The sequence below is a fragment of the Scardinius erythrophthalmus genome, assembly GCF_964197995.2.
Source record: "Scardinius erythrophthalmus genome assembly, chromosome: 3".
Lineage (NCBI taxonomy): Eukaryota > Metazoa > Chordata > Actinopteri > Cypriniformes > Leuciscidae > Scardinius > Scardinius erythrophthalmus.
The window spans coordinates 6,561,579-6,587,440 of NC_138223.1; the positions used below are offsets into that span (position 1 = coordinate 6,561,579).

Here is a 25,862-nt window from a genome sequence, read left to right on the forward strand (position 1 = left end):
AGTTTCACGTCTTTGTAAACGAAAGTTTAATGCGTTTTATGAAGGATTGTTCCAGTGCCCATAGGCTGCCATTGTGTAGGTGGGGGGGAAAGCGAAATAAACCTAAAATTCTCGGGACAGCAGCATGTGTCCAAATTTTAATCTTAACCGTTCTATTTCATCAGAAACGATCTGTAAACTGGGCTTTAAGTGTAAAATACCGAACTTGTCCTTTAAAACTCTTCACATGTGCTCGCGCTCATGACTGCTACTGAACATCTGAACACAAACAAATAAACAAAAGTACATCGGCGGATCTTCTTCTGTCTGTTCTCCGAAATATAATAAAATGTATATTTCTGCAAGCATGTTTAAACTGGTTAACTGTGTCTACGGCAGGCAAATGCATTCATTTTCAAGTCGAGTTCGCACGCCACTGCGCAACAATACACACAATACCGCGAGATGGCGGGTGTTCATAAACTGTGAACAATGGTTGCTTATTTAATGTATAAATTAATGTATATGTCCAAAAAACGGGTAGTAAATGTTATACTTTCTAGTAGTGCTATCGTGGCGTAATAATCTGTTTGGTTGTAAAATGTATAACCTGAGTGAAATGAAATCGAACATATCGTCCTGTGGAATCATTCATTCACAGACAGCTTACGAAGATGTTCAACTAATAAAGATCTTCATCGCTGGCAAAAATATGATGCATTTGCAGATTTGCTTTCACTTGACTGTACTGTAGGTCCACGGCCACTTCATCTAACGCTCCGGATGTTCTTAAATCTTCCTTTTACGACTCCGAGTCCAGTATGAATTGAAATCGCTTCAGACGATTCAGTGCGTGCAGGAAACTGCGTTTCCAGATAACGATGGATCTTAGCACTTACAAGGATTTTCTGCGAGCGACTTTACTAACGTTCGTGTTCATTTCACGTGCGTTTCACACAAATGCACATAGTACGATCGTTCTCAGCTGTGCTTTAAGTGCCACTAAGAGTCGCTGTCCGTTTGTCAAGTGCTGAAATGTCACCTTGTAGAATGGCTTGTAATTGCAGCACACACTTGCAATTTTAAATGTTTAACCTAACTGTTTTCACCTGATGTGCATTTTCCACGAGGCCAATAATCTATAAAAGCACAAACCTACGAGTGCAGACACCAGCAAAATGGCTGAACCAAAAAAAAAAAAAAAAAAAAAAAAATTAGAGGAGGTGGAGCTATACAAACATATTATTTTCAGCAGGTTTAAGGGAAGTCACACAAATAAACAAGGATTTTGCTAGAAAACTGACTGTAACTAGGGGCATTAAAGTCCGCGTGAACCGGAAGTTGCAAACGACTTTTCTCCAGTGCTGTGACATATTTCCCAGTGAAAAGGAATATTGAACAGAGGGCAGGGTTTTACTCTAGCGCTCCTCCTCTCCATCTCTGCTCATAGCAGACTAATGGTTTGAGGGGAGTGGTTAAGCGTTTCCCAACCCAAGTCCTCAAACCTACGTCATCAGAGAATTCCAGACCGGAAGTAACTTTTCAGACTTTGATTAAAGATTACGACGGCAAACAATTTTTTTCTGTGTTTTAACTTGCACGGATTAATTGTTCACCACAAGACTAGTAATATGCGCTAACAAAGTAAATAGGGTCAATTTTGATTTCATTTGGGCTTTAAAAGATCAGGGAAGGAGGTCAGGAAGAAGTGGCAGGACTTTGCCAGCCTTGCTAAAAGGAAAAGGGCTCTGCAGTGTCATGGGAAGTCAAAAAGGTGAAGCGAGGAATCAAGTGCAAAAGGAAATTTTTAATGAATATAAACAAAACAGACTGAAAACCAAAACTCCCTCGTGGGGGAAAAACAAGGCAGACAAAACCTCAAGACATAACACAGGGGGAAACAGAGACAACGATCCACACAGACTGCAAACAAGAGGGAACTAATAAAGGGCAACTAATCAGGGGGAACAGGTGGGAGAACTCAAACAATAATCAGATAACAAGTAGGGCGGGGCTAACAATGACACAAACACATGGCACAACAAAACAGACACCCAAGTGCAGAACAAGACGGGACAGACATGTGACATAACCCCCTCCTAAAGGAGTGGCTTCCAGACACTCCACTAGAACGGGGGGGACAGACCAGGGCGGGACGGAGGGACAGGCCAGGGCGGGACGGGAGGGACAGAACAGGGCGGGGCTGGAGAAACCGACCAGGGCGGGACGGGAGGAACAGACCAGGGCGGGACGGGAGGGACAGACCAGGGCGGGACGGGAGGGACAGAACAGGGCGGGGCTGGAGAAACCGACCAGGGCGGGACGGGAGGAACAGACCAGGGCGGGACGGGAGGGACAGAACAGGGCGGGACGGAAGACACAAACAGTCCATCAGGCGGCCAGGGCGGAGACTTCCCCTCGGGTGGCCAGTGCGGAGACTTTCCCTCGGGCGACCAGGGTGGAGAAGACCCCTCGGGCGGCCACGGTGGTGAAGAGCCCTCGGGCGGCCACGGCGGTGAAGACCCCTCGGGCGGCCAGGGCGGTGAAGACCCCTCGGGCGGCCACGGCGGTGAAGACCCCTCGGGCGGCCACGGCGGTGAAGACCCCTCGGGTGGCCACGGCGGTGAAGACCCCTCGGGCGGCCACGGCGGTGAAGACCCCTCGGGCGGCCACGGCGGTGAAGACCCCTCGGGCGGCCAGGGCGGTGAAAACCCCTCGGGCGGCCAGGGCGGAGAAGACCCCTCGGGCGGCCAAGGCGGTGAAGACCCCTCGGGCGGCCAGGGCGGTGAAGACCCCTCGGGCGGCCAGGGCGCAGGAACTGGAACCAACACCACCGGCTCAGGCACTGGAACAAACACCACCGGCTCAGGCACTGGGACTGGCACCACCGGCTCAGGCCCTGGAACTGGCACCACCGGCTCAGGCACTGGAATAGGCACCACCGGCTCAGGCACTGGAACAGACACTGGAACAGACACTGGAACAGACACTGGAACAGACACTGGAACAGACACTGGAACAGACACTGGAACAGACACTGGAACAGACACTGGAACAGACACTGGAACAGACACAGGAACAGACACTGGAACAGACACTGGAACAGACACTGGCTCCTGTTCAGGAATAGACACTGGCCCCGGCTCAGGGACCGACACGGCCTCCGGCTCAGGGACCGACACGGGCTCCGGCTCAGGGACCGACACGGGCTCCGGCTCAGGGACCGACACGGGCTCCGGCTCAGGGACCGACACGGCCTCCGGCTCAGGGACCGACACGGCCTCCGGCTCAGGGACCGACACGGGCTCCGGCTCAGGGACCGACACTGGCCCCGGCTCAGGGACCGACACGGCCTCCGGCTCAGGGACCGACACGGGCTCCGGCTCAGGGACCGACACGGGCTCCGGCTCAGGGACCGACACGGGCTCCGGCTCAGGGACCGACACGGGCTCCGGCTCAGGGACCGACACGGGCTCCGGCTCAGGGACCGACACGGGCTCCGGCTCAGGGACCGACACGGGCTCCGGCTCAGGGACCGACACGGGCTCCGGCTCAGGGACCGACACGGGCTCCGGCTCAGGGACCGACACGGGCTCCGGCTCAGGGACCGACACGGGCTCCGGCTCAGGGACAGACACGGGCTCCGGCTCAGGGACAGACACGGGCTCCGGCTCAGGGACAGACACGGGCTCCGGCTCAGGGACAGACACGGGCTCCGGCTCAGGGACAGACACGGGCTCCGGCTCAGGGACAGACACGGGCTCCGGCTCAGGGACAGACACGGGCTCCGACTCAGGGACAGACACGGGCTCCGACTCAGGGACAGACACGGGCTCCGACTCAGGGACAGACACGGGCTCCGACTCAGGGACAGACACGGGCTCCGACTCAGGGACAGACACGGGCTCCGACTCAGGGACAGACACGGGCTCCGACTCAGGGACAGACACGGGCTCCGACTCAGGGACAGACACGGGCTCCGACTCAGGGACAGACACGGGATCCGGGACATACACTGGCTCTGGCTCAGGAACAGACACTGGCTCCGACTCAGGAACAGGAACAGACATTACCGGCTCAGGAACAGACACCACCGGCTCAGACACAGGCTCGACGGCAGCCATCTTGTCCGAAGACCCAGTCTTGGTAGTGACCTTCTTGTCCGAAGACACAGGCTCGACAGGCGTAACGTGAACAGGTTCAGTGGTGGCCATCTTGTCCGAAGACATAGGCTTGGCAGACGTGACGGGAACACTCTCGGCGGCGGCCATCTTGTCCGAAGACACAGGCTCGACAGGCGTAACGTGAACAGGTTCAGTGGTGGCCATCTTGTCCGAAGACATAGGCTTGGCAGACGTGACGGGAACACTCTCGGCGGCGGCCATCTTGTCCGAAGACACAGGCTCGACAGGCGTAACGTGAACAGGTTCAACGGTGACCATCTTGTCCGAAGACACAGGCTCAGCAGATGTGACGGGAACACCCTCGGCGGCGGCCATCCTGTCCGAAGACACCGGCTCGGCAGACTTGACATGAATAGTCTCTGACTGGGCAGACGTGACTGGAACAGTCTCTGACTGGGCAGACGTGACGTGAACAGTCTCTGACTGGGCAGACGTGACGAGAACAGTCTCTGGCTGCTCCGCAACGGAATCCTCCGGGACATTGGGGAGGCCGGAGTTCCTCCTCCTCCTCCGCCGTCTTCGATGGTGAGGTGCCGGTTCAGGTCTGGACGGAGTTAATGGTGGATGGAACTCTGGGCTGGGCAGCGGCGATGCATTCTCTGGGCTGGGCAGCGGCGATGCATTCTCTGGGCTGGGCAGCGGCGATGCATTCTCTGGGCTGGGCAGCGGCGATGCATTCTCTGGGCTGGGCAGCGGCGATGCATTCTCTGGGCTGGGCAGCGGCGATGCATTCTCTGGGCTGGGCAGCGGCGATGCATTCTCTGGGCTGGGCAGCGGCGATGCATTCTCTGGGCTGGGCAGCGGCGATGCATTCTCTGGGCTGGGCAGCGGCGATGCATTCTCTGGGCTGGGCAGCGGCGATGCATTCTCTGGGCTGGGCAGCGGCGATGCATTCTCTGGGCTGGGCAGCGGCGATGCATTCTCTGGGCTGGGCAGCGGCGATGCATTCTCTGGGCTGGGCAGCGGCGATGCATTCTCTGGGCTGGGCAGCGGCGATGCATTCTCTGGGCTGGGCAGCGGCGATGCATTCTCTGGGCTGGGCAGCGGCGATGCATTCTCTGGGCTGGGCAGCGGCGATGCATTCTCTGGGCTGGGCAGCGGCGATGCATTCTCTGGGCTGGGCAGCGGCGATGCATTCTCTGGGCTGGGCAGCGGCGATGCATTCTCTGGGCTGGGCAGCGGCGATGCATTCTCTGGGCTGGGCAGCGGCGATGCATTCTCTGGGCTGGGCAGCGGCGATGCATTCTCTGGGCTGGGCAGCGGCGATGCATTCTCTGGGCTGGGCAGCGGCGATGCATTCTCTGGGCTGGGCAGCGGCGATGCATTCTCTGGGCTGGGCAGCGGCGATGCATTCTCTGGGCTGGGCAGCGGCGATGCATTCTCTGGGCTGGGCAGCGGCGATGCATTCTCTGGGCTGGGCAGCGGCGATGCATTCTCTGGGCTGGGCAGCGGCGATGCATTCTCTGGGCTGGGCAGCGGCGATGCATTCTCTGGGCTGGGCAGCGGCGATGCATTCTCTGGGCTGGGCAGCGGCGATGCCTTCTCTGGGCTGGGCAGCGGCGATGCCTTCTCTGGGCTGGGCAGCGGCGATGCCTTCTCTGGGCTGGGCAGCGGCGATGCATTCTCTGGGCTGGGCAGCGGCGATGCATTCTCTGGGCTGGGCAGCGGCGATGCATTCTCTGGGCTGGGCAGCGGCGATGCATTCTCTGGGCTGGGCAGCGGCGATGCATTCTCTGGGCTGGGCAGCGGCGATGCCTTCTCTGGGCTGGGCAGCGGCGATGCCTTCTCTGGGCTGGGCAGCGGGGATGCAGGCGGGTCCCATGTATCCCACCGAGCACGATGGTGGAGATACTTAGCGAAACCCGGGAAATCTAAAATCTCCAGCCCCTTCATCTCCCACTGAGGCAAGGGAACATCCAAACAAAGATTTAATATGTCTTTAAGGACTACATCCCCAAGCCCGAGTCCCTCTGCTGCCGCGCTGAATCTCTGGGCGAATTCCTTCACCCTGGTCCCCTGCTGCCGGAGGGAAACCAGACTGCTGAGTCCCATGATTCGCTCCAGGTGAGGGCAGGAATCCCTTTGCTGACTCCTCATCTTGGTGGATCGTTCTGTCATGGGAAGTCAAAAAGGTGAAGCGAGGAATCAAGTGCAAAAGGAAATTTTTAATGAATATAAACAAAACAGACTGAAAACCAAAACTCCCTCGTGGGGGAAAAACAAGGCAGACAAAACCTCAAGACATAACACAGGGGGAAACAGAGACAACGATCCACACAGACTGCAAACAAGAGGGAACTAATAAAGGGCAACTAATCAGGGGGAACAGGTGGGAGAACTCAAACAATAATCAGATAACAAGTAGGGCGGGGCTAACAATGACACAAACACATGGCACAACAAAACAGACACCCAAGTGCAGAACAAGACGGGACAGACATGTGACATGCAGAGGACAACATTTAATAAAACAGGTGGTGGGTCCAATGATGGCCAACCAAGAAATGCCCAATACATGGCTGGGTTTCGTGCATGTCAGCAAGTCATTGACAGTTTTTTTTTTTTTTTCATCCCTATTTTTCCCAGTCTTTGAAGCATATTACATCTTTTTTTTTGTTCATTCCTTTATTTTGATTAAAATTATTAGATTAAATTATTTGTATTTTTTTGTTTTGTTTTCTGACCTTTTTATTTTATACATTAATTTAACAGAGTAATAAAGTGTACAATAAAGTACAATCAAAACCTTATATTATAATTACATTGCGTTTGAATAAAGTTAAAGGTGTAATCTGCCGGTTGTCCTGCAGGTGTCCTCATAAATCTGTCTTCTTACGATGCACTTGGGGATTTACGATTACTCCAGAGCACTCGTAGATCTACGATGATTTTTAAGTGCTACTTAAGTTAAGATGCTTTTGGGAAACAGACCGTAATATTAAGATCAGTCGTACGATCGTTTTTACGATTCGAGAACCGATTTAGACAGATCTGTCAACTTGTTTGATGAAGTCTTTGAACAGAATCGACTCAAAAGAGTGATTCATTTGTGAATTGAGCATCGCTCAAGCCCAGAAAAAAGATACATCGCGCCTGGAATAAACTACGCATTTAACAACACATTGCATTAAAATAAAGTAACGAGAGGAACGTTGCCCAACGTAACGAAGTAAAAGTACAGTTTTTTTTTCATTAGAAATGTAAGTACAGTTTTTTTTCATTAGAAATGTACTCGAGTTAAAGTAAAAGTACCCACATTCAAATCTACTCTTAAAGGTAAAATTTTCACAAAAAAAATAAATAAATACTCAAGTAAATGTAACGAAGTGAATGTACTTCGTTACTAATATATATAGGCCTATATTCTTTTTTTATCAGGAGCTACTATTTTTCTACAGTTTTGTTTCTTTATGTTTCCTCTTAGTCTGACTCTGCGATTACTTTAGTAAAACGCTCTGCTTCTCTACCCATTTCCCTCTTATGCTCCATAAAATCCACTTGCTTTCCTTTTTAATTAGGATGTAATCAGAATCTGGGCCTGTCATTAATCAAAGCCGCCTAAATGAGAGGGGATTGTCCAGCTCACTAGCCTCATTACAGATCTGTATGTGTGTGTGAGAGTGAGTGCTTTACTAATAGTTCAAGGTTGAAGCCTTTTGCAAACTCAGACACCAGTAATTCAGTCCCTTTGGCTTTCCTGAAATCAGTTTCTCAACGAGTCTTTCTGAATGTTACATCGTTACGCCAGTAGGTGGCAGGAAGGGAATGTCTGTGTGAGTGAGTAATTCAATCGTTTGCTCAACCAATTCGTTCAAAACACTGATTCATTCAGAAACGTGCAACTTTTGATTCTACGACTTTTTTTTTCACAGTAAGTAACTGTACTGTAAGTAACTTTGTATTAAAATGTAAGTTGAGCATTAATTTAACTTTTTTGTTTCAAGTGCTTTTTTTTTCAAAAAAGCTTGCGATGCAAAAGCACTGTCATCATATGACCATATTAAACGTGACTGAGTGAATCATTTACTCAATTGATTTGTTTAGACTATCATTTAGGAATGAAACAGTAAAACTAGCTGTATGAGTGAGTCAAACCATCAACTCCAATTTGTTAAAAAACAACGACTCATTCAGGAATGCCATGTTTATGGAAGCTTGTTTTTGCGACTATATCAAGCGATTCCAACTTTATACACAATTGCGAATTTTTATCTCACAATTCTTACTTTTTATCTGAGTTTTATCTCAGAATTGTGTGATATAAAGTCGCAATTGCGAGTTATAAAGTCAGAATTGCGTGATATAAAGTCGCAATTGTGTTATAAAGTCAGAATCGCATGATATAAAGTCACAATTGCATGTTATAAAGTCAGAATTGTGAGATATAAGTCTTTTTTTCCTTATTGGATGTTTATAAGCTCACAATTTTGTGAAAATATGTCAGAATTGCAAGATATAAAGTCGCAATTGCGTGTTGTAAAGTCAGAATTGCAAGATATAAACCTGCAACTGCGTGTTATAAAGTCAGTTTATAACAATTCTGAGATAAAAAGTCACAATTATCTTTTAAAATGTTTTACTCTAGCGGAAACAAGCTTCCATACCTGTTAATGCCATGTAAAATGTAATAATTTTTCACAACATTGCTGTTTTTACTGTGTCTTTGCTCAAATAAATGCAGCCTTGGTGGACATACCGTATAAGAGACTTCTTTCAAAAAAAAGTATTCGCTGCGTAGCTGTAATGATGCTGGAGAAAGCAGGCGGAAGTGAGGATCTATTTGCAGGATTTTAATAGAGAAACACGTAGTACATATAATAAAGAACACGAAGGACAAAAGAAACAAAACCACGAGCAGGACCGAACTAGAAGCACCCATACATGTACAACAACTGACAAAGTAACAAGTGAAACACAAGGGCTATAAATACACAGGGACCAACAAGCTAAACAAGATAACAAGGGGGTGTGGCTAATGAGAAACACCTGGGGATACTAATAAACTAGAAAAACTACAAAGGACTACAAAACTCAGCACAAGACAGGAAATGACAAAAGAACACACAAAACAAGTGGAACACAAGACAAGAATCATGACAGAGCCCCCCCTTTAAGGAGTGGATTCCAGACACTCCACAAAAAATAAATAAATGTCAAGGAGGGTGGTGGAGCAGAGGCGGAACGGGGGAGGGATGGAGGGCCAGGCCCGTGGAACGGCAGAGGACCTGGAGACTGCGGCAGTACGGGAGGCCAGAGCAGATCAGGCTGTGCAGTCGACCGGGGCGGAGCAGGCTGTGCAGGCGACCAGGGCGGAGCAGGCTGTGCAGGCGACCAGGGCGGAGCAGGCGGAGCAGGCTGTGCAGGCGACCAGGGCGGAGCAGGCGGAGCAGGCTGTGCAGGCGACCAGGGCGGAGGCGACCCCTCAGGCGGCCAGGGCGGAGACGAACCCTCAGGCGGCCAGGGCGGAGGCGACCCCTCAGGCGGCCAGGGCGGAGGCGAACCCTCAGGCGGCCAGGGCGGAGGCGAACCCTCAGGCGGCCAGGGCGGAGGCGAACCCTCAGGCGGCCAGGGCGGTGAAGACCCCTCGGGTGGCCACGGCGGAGAAGACCCTTCAGGTAGCCATGGCGGAGAAGACCCTTCGGGTGGCCATGGCGGAGAAGACCCTTCGGGTGGCCATGGTGGTGAAGACCCTTCGGGTGGCCACGGCGGAGAAGACCCTTCAGGTGGCCATGGTGGTGAGGACCCCTCAGGTGGCCATGGCCCCTCGAGTGGCCAGGACGGAGCCCTATGCCCCCCCCCCCAAAAAATACTTGGGAAAAGTCCCGGGTACCAGAGAGGGCTCGGTGCAGGGCAGCGATGAGGGCTCAGTACTTGGCAGATCCAGCGACGAGGGCTCAGTGCTGGGCAGATCCAGCGACGAGGGCTCGGTGCTGGACAGATCCAGCGACGAGGGCTCGGTGCTGGGCAGATCCAGCGACGAGGGCTTTGTGCTGGGCAGATCCAACGATGAGGGCTTTGTGCTGGGCAGATCCAGCGATGAGGGCTTTGTGCTGGGCAGATCCAGCGGCGAAGAAGGCTCTGAGCTGGGCAGGACCAGCGGCGAAGAAGGCTCTGAGCTGGGCAGGACCAGCGGCGAAGAAGGCTCTGAGCTGGGCAGGACCAGCGGCGAAGAAGGCTCTGAGCTGGGCAGGACCAGCGGCGAAGAAGGCTCTGAGCTGGGCAGGACCAGCGGCGAAGAAGGCTCTGAGCTGGGCAGGACCAGCGGCGAAGAAGGCTCTGAGCTGGGCAGGACCAGCGGCGAAGAAGGCTCTGAGCTGGGCAGGACCAGCGGCGAAGAGGGCTCTGAGCTGGACGGGACCAGCGGTGAAGAGGGCTCTGAACTGGACGGGACCAGCGGTGAAGAGGGCTCTGAACTGGACGGGACCAGCGGTGAAGACTCTGTATTGGCAGAAGTGACGTGAACAGTCTCTGGATCAGCAGAAGCGACGTGAACAGTCTCTAGATCAGCAGAAGCGACGTGAGCAGTCTCTGGGTCAACAGAAGCGACGTGAACAGTCTCTGGATCAGCAGAAGCGACGTGAACAGTCTCTGGATCAGCAGAAGTGACGTGAACAGTCTCTGGATCAGCAGAAGCGACGTGAACAGTCTCTGGATCAGCAGAAGCGACGTGAACAGTCTCTGGATCAGCAGAAGCGACGTGAACAGTCTCTGGATCAGCAGAAGCGACGTCCTCAGTCCCAGCTGACATGACGGGTGCAGGTTTGGCTGGACTGGTGTGAAGTGCAGGCTCGGCGTGAAGTGTCTCCACCTCCCCTACAGTGAAGGGGGAACCACAAAACTGCAGGACAAAGTCAATGTACTGTACCAGGGTCCAGCTGGGGTCTTCCTCTGGCAAACTTAAGCTAATTTCCTGTTGTAGTCCACTCCAGAAACAGTCCTTTAGCATAGCATCGTCAGCAGGAACAAGGTGACTATAAAAAATGAACTCCTCCACATAATTCTCAATTCTGCGATCATACTGATAAATAGAACAAAGTTTGCTCAGTGGGTTCCCGATAAAACCTGCTAGATCCATAGTGGTCAGTTGTTCTGTAATGATGCTGGAGAAAGCAGGCGGAAGTGAGGATCTATTTGCAGGATTTTAATAGAGAAACACGTAGTACATATAATAAAGAACACGAAGGACAAAAGAAACAAAACCACGAGCAGGACCGAACTAGAAGCACCCATACATGTACAACAACTGACAAAGTAACAAGTGAAACACAAGGGCTATAAATACACAGGGACCAACAAGCTAAACAAGATAACAAGGGGGTGTGGCTAATGAGAAACACCTGGGGATACTAATAAACTAGAAAAACTACAAAGGACTACAAAACTCAGCACAAGACAGGAAATGACAAAAGAACACACAAAACAAGTGGAACACAAGACAAGAATCATGACAGTAGCGCAAAATCGCTTCTTGCTAAGTTTATGTAATACATAGTGCATACAGCATTAGTTTTGAATATGCCCAGTATTTGGAAATGTCTATCAAAGTACCGAAGCTATATCCACTGTATTCTGAGTGAGTGCGAGACATCTCCTCCCTATAGCTGTTATTTCACCCACTTAATGTGTGCTGCTGAATGGGCATGCCCTTTCCCAAGAGGTAAATGAACCAGGCTGTAATTTTACTAGAGATGATGCTACTTGACTTCTGCACCTCTCATTTACAGATGTAGAATTTCACTACCTCCTCGCTAACGCTAAACCCTCTAAAATCACTTCAGCCTGACTCTCTTCAGCCTGACATAATGTGCCCAGTGAGAAAGACGACGGGTTCAAGAGGGCTTGTGGGAGAAAATGGTAATTGTGTCTGTGGGCTAATGGCACTGCCTCATTATCCCACTGCACTGTCACCGCAACATTGTTGGAGGAGAGATTTTCAACGCGGCCGCGAGCTCACTAACATTAGTGTAATTACAGCTTTTTTTATTGGAAATTAACACATTGTTAGATTAAGCATCTCTTCACCTTCGCATAAAAAGTGCTATCACAAATTTATAGTCTGTAAGCATATTAGAGTCTACTAATTATACACTTTAGCATTCATTATGCTTGAAATGCCATGAAATAAAGGCCATTTTCATGGCTATGTGGTCATATTTTCAACTTACTTTCTTTGTCATAACTTTTTACCGAGGAATGGCATCTTGTCTCGATCACCAGCTGGAGTGCCCTTGAGAGCCACCAGGGGGCACTTCATCACAGACTTTTGCCATTCCATCAAAGACTTCATTTCCCATCATCCTTTGCCCAGACTCATCTTCCATTATTGTTTTCAGCTGTGTCTCATTAGCTCACCTATAAAGCCCGGTTTATCAGTCCCTCCTGGCTAGAGCTTGCATGTCTGCTGGTACTGCTCATAGATATCATATAAAGGCTAGATGTCTCGTCCGCGCTGCTGGCCAATGGAGGTCGACGTCCGCACACGGCGGCCATCTTACGACAGGGTGCTCGCTCACTCGTAACATGGTGCATGTACTTTTAAATAACCATAACTTGCTCTATTTTCTACCGATTTTCAAACGGTTTGGTTTGTTATAAACGTCAGAGATGTAGCTATGAAACCGCATACATATGAAAAATTATACAAATGGACTTCCATATGAAAGAATTATAGCCACGGTAATGACGTTTGTAAGAAACCAAACCGTTTGTAAATCCGTCAAGATTTCACCGAGATAAGAGGATTTGTGTGCATGCTGATCACTCACCTTAATTCACAGAGCCCTGAGGTAAGATGGCCGCCGGTGATGCCGGAAGTGACTCCGCCTTAAGACATCTAGCCTTTATATGATATCTATGGTACTGCTACTCTGGGCCTTGTATTCTGGTTTTTCCCCATGTCTTGTTTTTGATTCTCTCAGTTTACCTCTACTCTTATGTCAGTCGTTTGGATTGGTTGTTTGTGCATGACCTTTGACTGTTTTTAACTTTATTTGTGGATTCCCTTATAATAAAGACTGCATGTGGATCTTCAACCCTTGTGTCTCTGAGCATTACATAACACATCAAATGTCGGTTTACGACCAAAGGAAAAAAGTCAGAATTGTGATTTCTCACAAAAGCAAATTTATATCTCGCAATTCTGACTTTTCTCAAATAAGCCTACTTAACTCATTCAAAGGTAATTAAAGTATTTTTTTTTTCTTCAAAAAGGAGTGTTTTAAAGCTTTGTGGCATTTTGAGAATCTACAAGATCTGCAGATGATTCGTTTAGCAGGTGTCACATCAGTTTGTTTAATTGACAATTTAATGGCTTTTCATCTTGGATTCTTAAAGGTACAGTAGTTAGCTAAAACAGCCTGTTTGGATGGACAACAGTCATGTCATATTGATTTACTGTTTTTGGTCCAAGTTCATGAGACATGTCCCCTTCAAAGTTTAATTCCAAAGCAATGATTCAGAATGATTATGTGTTATTTTAGTTTTATTTGTATACTATTACAAATATTTTTTTTTTTTTTTTTTTTTTTTAGCTTCCAGTTTCATATTTTCAGTTAACATTTTTCAGTTTAAATGTGCTTTTATCATTTTTCACATATAAATATTTATATTTAGTTATTTATTTTTATGGTTTGGTAATTTAGTACTTCAATTTAAACAGTTAATTGCCAAGGCAACATTTCTATTTTGTATTTTTTTTTTAAAGGGCACCTATTATGCAAAATTCTTTAAACATAAATGTGTGTTGACAGTGTGTGCACACAACCACCCTATAATGATAAAAATCCACCCAGTGCTTTTTTTTTTAAATCCCCATAAATCATAAGCACTGTCTCAGAACAACTGCTCTCAGATTCAGGGAAATGTGATGTACTTTTGCACAGGCCCCTCCCACGACTGTTGATGGACACTGCAGTTTTAGCATAGACCCGCCCTGAGTGAGCTATACACAGTCCGCCATTGTTTCGACGCTGGAGCAGCTATTGGTGTTTTGTTATAAGATGTAAGAATTAAACATAGCAGTCTTCATTTACTCTTGTTGTTACTCAAAGATGGATCTGTACCAACTGTTCGTGATCCAGCTTACAGTCTCCGCAGCGATAGGCCTAACGTTACTGATCACGGCACTTTATTACAGTTCATCGCAGTCGTTTTACGCATATAAAGTTTAGCAGTTTAAGCACCCCCTGAAAAGCTGTGTATATATTTGTTTACTGTTAGTTGTAACAAGTGTTTTTGTGTAGTTCGCTGTGTATGTTGATGATAATGAAAGGGAGAGAGAAAGTTTATGGATTAGACTTTAATGCGCACTTCTAACGTGCTTATTCTGCTCTGTGATTTTCTGGAGTAACTGACGCTTCATCTTTTGTGTTATGTACACTAATATTGGATAAAACCAAGATGAAAAATAAGTTAGAACCGTGATTAAAGTAAACTATACCTGTTCTATCTCCATACAGCAAATATTCTCTGGCTCTGTGGACATTATTGTCTGACTCCTGGTCGAAATGAACACAGCTACTGAGAGTTTCAATCTTAATATTATCATTCTCTGAGATGAGATTGTCCTGACAGAGCGTGAGCTCGCGAGGCTCCGCCCTCTGTGCCGGCAGCAGCAGCTCATTTGCATTTAAAGGGATACACACTAAAACGGCATGTTTTTCTCAGCTCCAACAAGTGACAATTTAAACATTCTGTATGAAATGATCTGTTTGGTTTTTTGAGCTAAAACTTCAAATATACACTCTGGGGACAACAGAGACTAATTTTACATCTTGTGAAAAGGGGCATGATAGGTGCCCTTTAAGTTTTCATCTAATATTTATTTTATTTTATTTCAGTTAACAGAAAAATATTATTATTTTATTTTTTGTTAACAATGACAACACTGTAATATACCCATTTCAGACAGTGAAAGTACTAGCTTTTAGAAAGTGTGTCCCTCCAGTTTATTCACGGCTGTCTAGCTCTCATTACATCCACCAGTGTCATGACACGGCCTCTGAGGTGAAATGAATTCCTCACAGCAATTATAGTCACCTGAAAATTATTAGAGCTATATGAAAAGGCCTGACGATAAAAAAAAAAAAAAAACATAATTGAATGCACAGCATTCATATGAATGATGATTGAACTGTGTATCTTAATCTGTCAAATTAGACAATATTGACCCTGGCATTCACAAAGCTGAAGTGTAATTAATTCTAAATCAATTACACAAAATCCTTTTTGCAGAAAGCTTCTTGCCTGCGGATTGATTTTTAGCACAGAGCCGATGTAGTAATTTCTTGGTAAAAAAATAGTTCTACTATGAATTCAGTGCATTTAGATTCATCATGCAGTGCTGGTTTATCATTCACAATATGCCAACTCTCTTCTCCGATGGTTTGCTGTTGTTTCAAAAAGATACTCGTAAAGGTCATGATTGCTATTCAAATGAAGGTAATGATCGTCTGAGATGCCGAGCACTTGAGGAAATCCCATTATTTGAGTTATGGAAGACCAAACTTTGCTTACAACATGCATTCTTATTAAAATGAGTCTTCAATGCTGCCTAATTTAGCCATCCAAATTGTGTTCCTTCATGGATTTTTAATATTTGCCAGTGAGAGCTAGTTTCAGGCAAATATGTGCAATGTCATGTAGCTTGCCACATGGAGTGGAACAAACAGATTGCATTTAACAATAGCAATGACATTTATATTGTGTTGTTCTTTGGTTTGAATACAGAACAGACGGTGCCTGCTCGCCTTCGCCACATTCTGTCATCTAAAAATGGATGATTGTGACCCTCAAACTCTTCCCACTCCTCACTGCAGGGTTCTGTCAACTACCCTCCTCAATCACCATCTCATATCTCTCACAAAAAAATAATCTCCTGCCACTTTCTCGCTTGTAACTGGAGTTGTTTTGTTTGTTCTGAATTTTCTCCTGTTACTTCTGTTGCTGCCTCGCTCAAACGATGCTCTCAATAAAGATGTCAGCAGACTTTTATCATGCTTTTACCAAGGACAGTCAAGACATCAAACAGCCAGTGAAATGTAGATTATAAAGTCATTAGAACTCCAAATATTTGCTGTTTGCTGAAGATCTGAACATCTTTTATTGCAAATTTCAGTCAAATAATTTGCTCTTTTGTACCTTGCATTTAAATATCAAACATATCTTTGGTGTTTCTCATAAATTCCTTAAAAAAAACTAATTATAGACAAATAAGATGATTGTGGATGAGGAATAGAGGTATCAGTGAATGTGGATAGCAGTTTAGATCACTTGGATGGGAGAATATGATGGGAAATGTTTAAGTTAATGTTGATATATCTTTGTATTGCAGTATCTGATATCTCTGCAAATATAGGCACTGTTTGAGACATTGCTGAGATATATTCTGAAAGACCACTGGGTTATTTATTTTTCTCTGAGAAGCTGGAGGCTTGATTGAAATTATTTTCATTTAATCTCATCGCTGTCTAGAAAAAAAAAATCAATTAAAGAGATTGGGATTTTTCGTTGCAATTGGAAATAATTTAAAAGTTTATTATATGACTTTTTATAGTTTTTTTGTATTTTTTATACAAATGCATAGTATTAACAAATTGAACATCACATCAATAAATTGAGTTTATAGACTCAGTTTAAGTCTCTGTAATAAGTGTTCTGTATTTCACATTCAATAAAACAGTAAATGATATGTATATGGGTAATATGTGGATTAGTATGTGAACACAGTTGTATGCCATTACTGTATGTATATAATATCAAAGTTTTTTGAAAAAGACACATCAAAAAGGAATATATGATTGTTTTAGATAAACCAATTGCAGTTAATAATGTATTTTTAAGTCACACACACATCATTTTCAATGTCAGTCATCACTAGCTATGTTTTACAGAATAAACCCCTCGATGTGCAACAAAAAACTCATGTGACTTTGCATGAACTGTCGATGTGATTGAATAACTGGACTAACTAGCAGAACGATCGCATCGCACGGCACCTCAACATTTGGTTTGATCATTCTGAAATGCCGGAGCCAAACTATTTGTTTTAATTCTCTCCCAGAACTGTCTCAATGATTGCATTTCCAAACATCAGGCATCTAAAAGCAAGATAACATGACAGCGTAATTTATGAGGTAGGAAAAAAGAGCCACAGTGGCTTTCCTAATTGCAGCAACTTCCATATTTATTACAGATATTTTGCTCCAATGTTTCCAGGAAGTGTCGATTTTGTTCTCTTGAACACATGGGATGGAGGCGCTGCTTTATTCGCAAATGTTTTGTGCAATATTAAAATTTTGCGCATAAGCTAAATTCAAAACATTGGATGGAAACGTCACTTCCGAGCACTCGTGCACATCCCTAAATGTAATTATTTGACCACACTTATAAATAAAGAAATCTATTCCTATTTGAAGCTTGTAGATTTGTGATGGATCACAGGCTGTCCAATGTCATACTTTGAAAATCAGTATTCATATAGTCATAGTGTGTGTGTGTGTGTGTGTGTGTGTGTGTGTGTGTGTGTGTGTGTGTGTCTTTATAGATCACTGCATTAACATTTACTGCGCTTTATATGTGACTTTTCTCCTGGGAACTGCATTGACAATAAAGTCATTCTAGTATGTGAAGGGAACAGTTATAATAGTGAATACTTTTCCCCATCTCAGAGCATGTCCAGATCTCCTAAACATACGGCAATGATTGCCATGCTGTGTTACGAGCATGATGACCCTCAATCCAGGCAGGACATGTACGCTGTACAATATTATTTTAATGTAAAGCAACACCAAAACCTCATTAAAATATTATTATATCAAATAGTACATAGTTTTGTAATTTTTCACCCACTTGCAACAACTTTTCTTCATATTTTGCCTGTTCATAATGAAAATTTACCACAGTTGATAGTTCAAACTTTAGTGTCTCTGTGGTACTTGTCAATTGTGTTGTTATTGTTATCATTGAAGACAAGAATATGTGTGTGTGTGTGTGGGTGTGTATTTGTGAGTGTCTGAATATATTAGCTGTCCTAGACCCACCAAAATTAACTTTCTGTATGAAAAAAATACTCACAGCTGCTGTGTTTATGCATAACATTTAGCAAAAGAGCTGTTTGTTAACATGTTACTGTGATCTGACATTATTCAGAGTTATCCCAAGCTCCGTTTTAAAAGAGAAAAGCCTTCACAGGCACATTAACCAGCTTAAACCTCATTTAGCAATAAATTGTGTATTGTTTACTGCTTGCTAAATTGGCTTGAATCAATTATGAATTGCGGCGCAGAACTGTAATTGCAATTGAATTAGCCTGTGTTCTTAGGAAAGTCTATTAAAAAGACAAAAGCAAGATTTTCTTTTTATTATTTCTTGGCAGCTAAGGCACTGATCCAGTGAATTTTTAATACCAAAAGGGCAAGAAAACAAATTAATGTCAAAGTAAACAATGTTATTTGGGAAGTTTGCTAAAAGCAAAGTAATTCTTTAAATAATTAAAGTAAATTAGAACCAAATTAGAAATTCTGCCCGTGTCCTGTAGCCCAGTGTTTTGGAGGATTGTTGGTTTGTTGCTAGGTAACAGAAACTGCTGACGACAATTACAGTAGTGCAGGTATGAAATCACTGGGTGTTTCTCAATATGCGTTCTTCAGCGATCTTGCGTCCTTGTGTTCTCGTTTTACGTCATCATAACCGTCGAAGTTCAGACCCAATTCTCAAGAACGCAAGTACAGAGGACGCATGAAAGAACCCGGATGTGTTCTTGATACCGAGGATGCATCGAATGCAGACTTGAGCTAGTACTCGCCTGGTGTCCCAGAAGTCATTGCGGCCGGTTCCGAGTTCGTTCTTCCAAGGAAGCTTGGCAAGACCGGTCTCCACGAGAACACAAATCCGTTCTCTGCGTTCTTGGAATTGAGAAACAGCCACTTTGTAGGCCAAAACGCGGAAACGAAGTTAGCATTTTAGCACTTCCGGGTCCATCATACCAAATTCAAAGCCATTTTTTTAATGGGATTTTGGTTAAATGGCTGAAATTAGGTCTGTGGTGACCACAAGTTAAAGACACTTTCATGTTTGCTCTGCCCAAGTAGCAGTGCTTCGCCTTCTTAGAATATAGTTCCCAATACGGTTAGAAGATGGCTGTGTCTCAGTGTGACCTTGTTATTTGTACACGCTCTGACTATACAAATCACAACATGTAAGTAGGAAAATGTTGGCATTATTTTGTCACTTATTGGGAGCAGTATGCTAGCTGGAGCCATTTACCTTTAGTCTTTGTGCTAAGCTATAGGCTAGCGGTGGGTGCGTCAGACAGAGTTACGGCACGCACGGAGATGAAAAGGGTATGTATGGACTTATCTAACTCTGGGGGATACGGTGAATAAGCTAAAGTCCCAAAAAGTCGGCGTGTCCTTTTAAATGAATCATGCAAGGTGATTTACTAAGGTTTTTTTTACTAGTATTTGCGCCATTATTTACCACCCAAAAAAAGCACAACCTAAACCAGATGCTATTTTGCACTTGTCTTGGTAGATTGTGTTGGTGAATATGGACATGATCCGGCTGCGTCCGTGTTCTTAAATTTGCATGTCATCACTAGATCACGCGCAGAACTTTACACTTGCATCAGCGCTTTTATGGGATTGCATCTTCACGCTAATTTGCCCTGTCTAGTAAATCTGGTCCTTTAGGTCCTGTCTGAAGTTTGACATAATAATGATCTCTAGCAGTGTGTCCTTGTGTGGCCTTCCAGTGCGCGTGACTGACAGGTGACAGCTGTCACCGTGTGCTTGGTCAGCTCTTCAGATGGATTTCTGTGACTACACCAGCAGTATGTGTGTGTCCGATCAGAACGGCTATATCACATTCACTTCTTCTGCATGAAATAGACCTGTCCTCTGTGCCTGTTAATGATACGCAGTGTGAAACAGTGATTGGATGTCAACATGATTGATGTGGGTGTGGAGAGGGAGGGTCCAGCGCTCTCTTGGGCCATTATCTCTTCAAATTATATCAAGGCTGTCTCGTTAGTCGACTAATAGACTCGATGATGAAGTTTTGGTAAAGCCTTGACTAAAGGACAAACTACATCTTTGAAACACCAAAAGAAAATAGCTCATGGGATTCGCCTGAGAAATGTAAAATATGTGCATTTAAGTTGTATGCTCAAGTTTCTTAATTTCTTTGTATCTCCGCAGTCTATCCGGGAGGTGACGGGTTACGTTTTGGTGGCTCTGAACCAGTTTGACTATCTTCCTCTGGAGAACCTGCGGATCATCCGTGGCACTAAACTGTATGAAGGACGCTACGCTCTGGCCATCTTTCTCAACTACAGACGAGATGCCCACTTCGGCCTTAGACAACTCGGCCTCAAGAACCTGACAGGTATATTCTACAAAATGTTCATTCAGATATTGTTACTGCAGTTTAAAACTATTTTCTTGACTTTTGTTGGTTTTTATGTCAAAATCTTTGTCAAAGAAGATACATGTCTTTCTTCAAAAGTTCGGTAAGATTCTACCCTGACAACATTTCCCCAAAACATCTGTCTGAAATGTGCATTTAAGATGGTTTAGCAGACATTCTTTGTTTGAATAAAGCTGGAGTTTTTAAGTTAGTTTAAAACTTATTTTAACTTGAAGAACTTAAAATGTTTTCTAGATAATGTTTTTTTTTTCTGTTAACATGCAGTACTTTACCATTCAAAAGTTTGGAGCCAGTAAGATTATTTTCGCCTGAAAAACGAAACGAAACGAAGCGAAACGAAACGAAACGAAACAAAACAAAACAAAACAAAACAAAACAAAACAACTATACTTTTATTCAGCAAATATGAATTAAATTGATCAAAAGTCACTGTAAAGACATTTATAATATCACAAAATATTTCTATTTCAAATAAATGCTGTTCTTTTGAACTTTCTATTCATCAAAGAATCCTGAAAAAATCACAGTTTCCACAACAATATTAAGCAGCACAACTGTTTTCAACATTGATAATAATAAGAAATGTTTCTTGAGCAGCAAATCAGCATATTTGAATGATTTCTGAAGGATCATGCTTTGCATCACAGGAATAAATTACATTTAAAAATATATTTAAATAGAAATTTTTAATTTGTAGTTATATTTCACAATTGATTTTTGAACATTTAAAAAATGTTACTAACCCCAAACTTTTAAACAGTAATTACTGGATCAAAGATAATGAAGACCTGCTTTTAATTCTTTTTACAAATTGTAATGTGTCTGTTAGTGCAGCAAGTTTATTTTCATGGCTAGTAATTATACTTCAGTCTATTTTTGTAATGTTTTGATGTCTAACTGATGTCTGTGTAAGTCGTGGTCTTAGTGGAAATCAGCATAGCTGGGACTGGTGTATGTGAACACGTTAGATAAGATTGGCACTAATAATGTCTTTCATGCTGTGCAGTGCAGCAGTTATGATAATCATGTACATCAGAAGACATCTCTCATATAAATTAGTCACTCTTCATTATGTGACTGCTTTTTATCTTATCAGCGTATTATGTGTATCATTTGAACATGTTTTACAGATTGCATCTAGCTTTTCTTTCTTTCTTTTTCTTCAGCCTTGCTTGGTTGCCCCATAGGGAGACTTTCGTTTACATCTTATACCATGTGAAATAGAAACTCATCTTAGAACAATATTTCCGGATGCATAAAGATATGGAGAGAAAAAGAAACAGATCAAGGGGTCAAACAAACCAACAGACAAATAGAGGAAGTCGTCGGCGCCTCAAAGCAAAATAGCCAGAGGCGTGATAACGTTTGTCTGACTTCTAGAAGCCCAGAGGAGTTCAGCTGGTGGTGCGAGGTCGCAGTAGGTGAGGGACAGAAAGTTACGACATGCCCAGCAGGCATCTTGGGTAACCTTGTATTATTAATCTCAAATATGGCTTTTTCATTTTAATGGCTGATTAAACGATATCTCGGTATGAGGATGAATAGAGCGCTGACAGTATGGGTGCGCCACTGCATTCTTGTCTTCACTTTTATTTGTTTCCTCAAAGATATGTTTTTCCTTTTATTGTTACTCTCTCTGTTGTGATGAGGTGTCAGATGGCATCTTTAAATGAATGGGGTTACAGGGCATGTCTTTGAAAAGAAGCCACACAGCAGTTTTACTGCCACAAGAAAGATTTTGTCTGGCTTACAGTATGAGAAATATGAGAATAAAACATGAACTCGGCACTGACATGCTGTATTCATTGACATTGAATTGACTTATGAAGAACATCTGATTAGCACATTAATCATATTTTTGTGCAGCTTAGTAATTAGTTACTTACTTGTCTGAATGTTAAGCCATACAGTATCATCTTAATGGGATAGTTCACTCAAAAATGAAAATATTGTCTTCATTTACTCATCCTCAAGTTGTTCCAAATTTGTATGGTTTGTTTCTTTCTTCTGCTGAACATGAACGATATTTTGAAGAATGTCTGTAACCGAACAGTTGATGGGCACCATTGACTTCCATAGTATTTTCCCCCCATTATGGAAATCGATGGGGTCCATTAATTGTTAGGTTAACCATATTCTTCAAAATATCGAAAAAAAATAAAAAAAAATGTACCTATGGCAAAAACTCACTTAAACCAGCCTATGATGGTCTTAGCTGGTTATTTTTCTTTGATAGAGTGCTGCAGAATGGAAAATTATATTAAATCAACTGTCATGCCCATGAAAATCCAACTAACCTGAAACCTTTCATACGATATGCATAAAAGGACATTTATAAAGAAATATCTACACCCATTATGTCAGTCAATGGTGCCTAAAAAGTAGCCACTAAAACTTTCACAGCTGAATCACACTTTTTTTGCACAAGAATTATTGCAAGCATTTTTTAATATACAAGCTTTCTGCTTTGAAACTCCCCAGAATGCATAGATTTTAAGTGCGTTAGTGGAAAGACTAGTTTTGCCCATTTTTAGAATCATAAAGACAAGTCTATATTATATATTTGACTCTGATGCTGATGTTTTTTGAAAGCATTCATTTAAATTAGTTATTGACTGTTAACAACCTCAGTATATCAGTGAGAAATGTGCACTACAACCAGAATAACTTTTATTCTCTTCAATACAAGAGATTGCAAAGCTTCACACAATGGATGAAATGTTCCAGGCCAGTGTTGCAGAAAGTTTCGCACTATTTATGATACTGCAACAGAGACCTTCATAAAACACAATGCTGTAAATCATAACCTCTATTGCAAGCAAGAAAATGCAACTGTGAAAAGTTGGCTGTGCTCAGTGATGGGAAGCGCGCTGCACATTTGTGGTAACCGTCATCCTTTGAATTCCTTGCTAAAGTCTTTGAATCATTTTTTTTTTTTAGCATTGAATTTCTCTATTCCTCCAGCAATGCTGGTAAAGTCTGATTCTCAAGGCAGTGGTAGCCATGTTTCTGCAATTTTCAATATGAGTTCTAGGAGATGAAAGTTGTTCTTCAGCCCCTTGAGATATTCAGCACATTGATGATGAATGGCTCCTTTGATTACACCCATGTGCTCTCATGGTTCCTCTACACAGCACTGCAGCATGATCAATAGCTTTCATAAGAAACTTCTGATACAATAATGGCTGTAACCTTATTTTCTGTGGTCCTTCAATCAAATGTTCTCATAGATGTCCTCTGCTATAACACACAGCTGCATGAAGGGTAGTTTCATCAACCTTTTAGAATCTCAGATGATAGAACTTCATGCAACATGTTGTCGTGAATCAGTTCAATAATTGAGTGGGCAGATCCCTTTATGTACATATTTCTTCACTGCATCTGGCCAAAGGTTATTGAATAATACCATATATTGAATACTCAACCCATCACAAGCACTTGTGCAGTTGCTTGAAAAACAAGGCTTACATTATTAGACAATCTCATGAACAAGTCTGTTGTTCATATACAGTGCATTCTCTAGTGAATGCGATCTTAGAACACACTCCAGCAACACGACAATAAGTCTCAGTGTGCACTCTGCAAAGCAATTAGACCATTAAATTAAAAAGCATTACTCAGTTGATTCATCTTAGATGAAGAGGGCACATATATATATATAGCAATGCTTTTGTCATATTCAAATGCATCAGAAGGCAATTTTACAATGAATGTGCAATGCATGATCATTCCTAATTCCATCATTTCCAATAGCCATTTTTTCTTTATAATAATGACAAACTACCTTTTTAAAACATGGAACAGTGCTTTTAATAGGAAAACTATGCATTAAATACTTACTGCAAATAGACTCCACTGAAAATCAGTCACAATCCCAATCCCCACAGGCATCCCAATTGCCTAAACTCTGGTCAGAGTATTTTGCCTAAACCTTGTTTTAACTAAATGTAATAACATACTTGTTTTGCATGTTAATAACATGCTTCTTTACCATTTTATTCTATTTTATCTTAAAAAGGTTGGTAAAAAATACATTTGAAACCCCAGCAATATATTTTTTTATTGCTACAGAGTCAGACTTCTAATATAAGATTAGAAGTTTAATTTATTTCCTTTTTATTTCTTAGAATATCAGTAGAACGTTTTTTGGTGGTTTTTATATAAAATCTGTAAATTGAAATCTTTACAAACTGTTGATTTTAGTTGGATTTAACAATAAACGACTATTATTTATAACTCTGAAATCTGGACGGTGTGCGTGCGAATGTCGCAGCTTATAGGACATATACAGAACAATTTCGATAAGAAATCACAGCTGTGTTTTTATTTGTCCGTTTTATAGTACATTGAATCCTGTTGAGTTATTCACTTAAGCTCTGCCATTGAGTCTACGCCATGTCTGCTGACTCCACAATTCTACCTTGCCTAATTTATTCATTATGTTACACAAATCTCCATGCAACCTATCACTTTGTGCCCTCATATGTATGCCTGTGCACATTCCCGGCGGTGTATTAATGCAGTAGCCTTGATGTGAAGCATGCTCGCCACCCACCCCCACAGAGCCTCTCGGGCTATAGTACGTCCAGTCCTCTGCTCGCTTCCACAGCCTTGCTGCTCAGTTAGTGAATGCTTTCTTGCTTCTGAGCTTCTGTCCGTGAACCCAAGCCTGGGCCTCGTTCTGTGGACATTGTTGATCCAGCTGGGCCCATGTATTGTGCAGCTTCTTTGCGGACTAGTTTCATGTTTTGCACTTAAGAGCAGCTGCTCAGATTTATCGTTCTGTTGTTTTCAAGGTCACTCATGCAGTGTCGACTGTGATTTTATGCCGTGTAAAGTGGGTTGAGTGCCATTTCAGTACATTCATTTTATTTGCGCCACTTCCAAAAGAGGGACATTATTGGGGAAATAGCTCAGCTTTTATTGAAAAAGAAAAACATATATGATGGGGACGTGGTTCTATGCCTCGGATATTGAATGGATTTTGAGGTGTGAGCTTAACTGCACTAAATGTGAAGTCCTGCATTTATCACCAGAGAGAAGTCTATTGTTTTTACCAGAAAATCCATTTATGGCATCTTGATTAAAAATTGTGAGGTTGTTGTTTTTTTGATTAAAAATTGTGAGGTTGAGTTTTTTTCCCATTCACATTTTTTTTTTTCGTTTACACTCATTCAAAAAAAAAACAAACAAAAAAAAAACAGCGAAATGGCTCATAACTAAACCGTTTGTCACAGTCTAAAGTGCCTTGTATAATTGGAATCCTTGGCTCAA

At 43.6% G+C, this 25,862-nt stretch overlaps 1 protein-coding gene across 1 annotated transcript in view; it reads left to right on the top strand.

Moving 5' to 3' along the window:
* erbb4a (erb-b2 receptor tyrosine kinase 4a) overlaps positions 1 to 25,862 on the top strand; it is a 214,634-nt gene that overhangs the window by 117,402 nt on the left and 71,370 nt on the right. Inside the window, exon 3 of the mRNA XM_081362522.1 lies at positions 20,360 to 20,546. Within this exon, the coding sequence (XP_081218648.1) occupies positions 20,360 to 20,546 (187 nt within the window). The remainder of the gene's footprint in view (positions 1 to 20,359; positions 20,547 to 25,862) is intronic.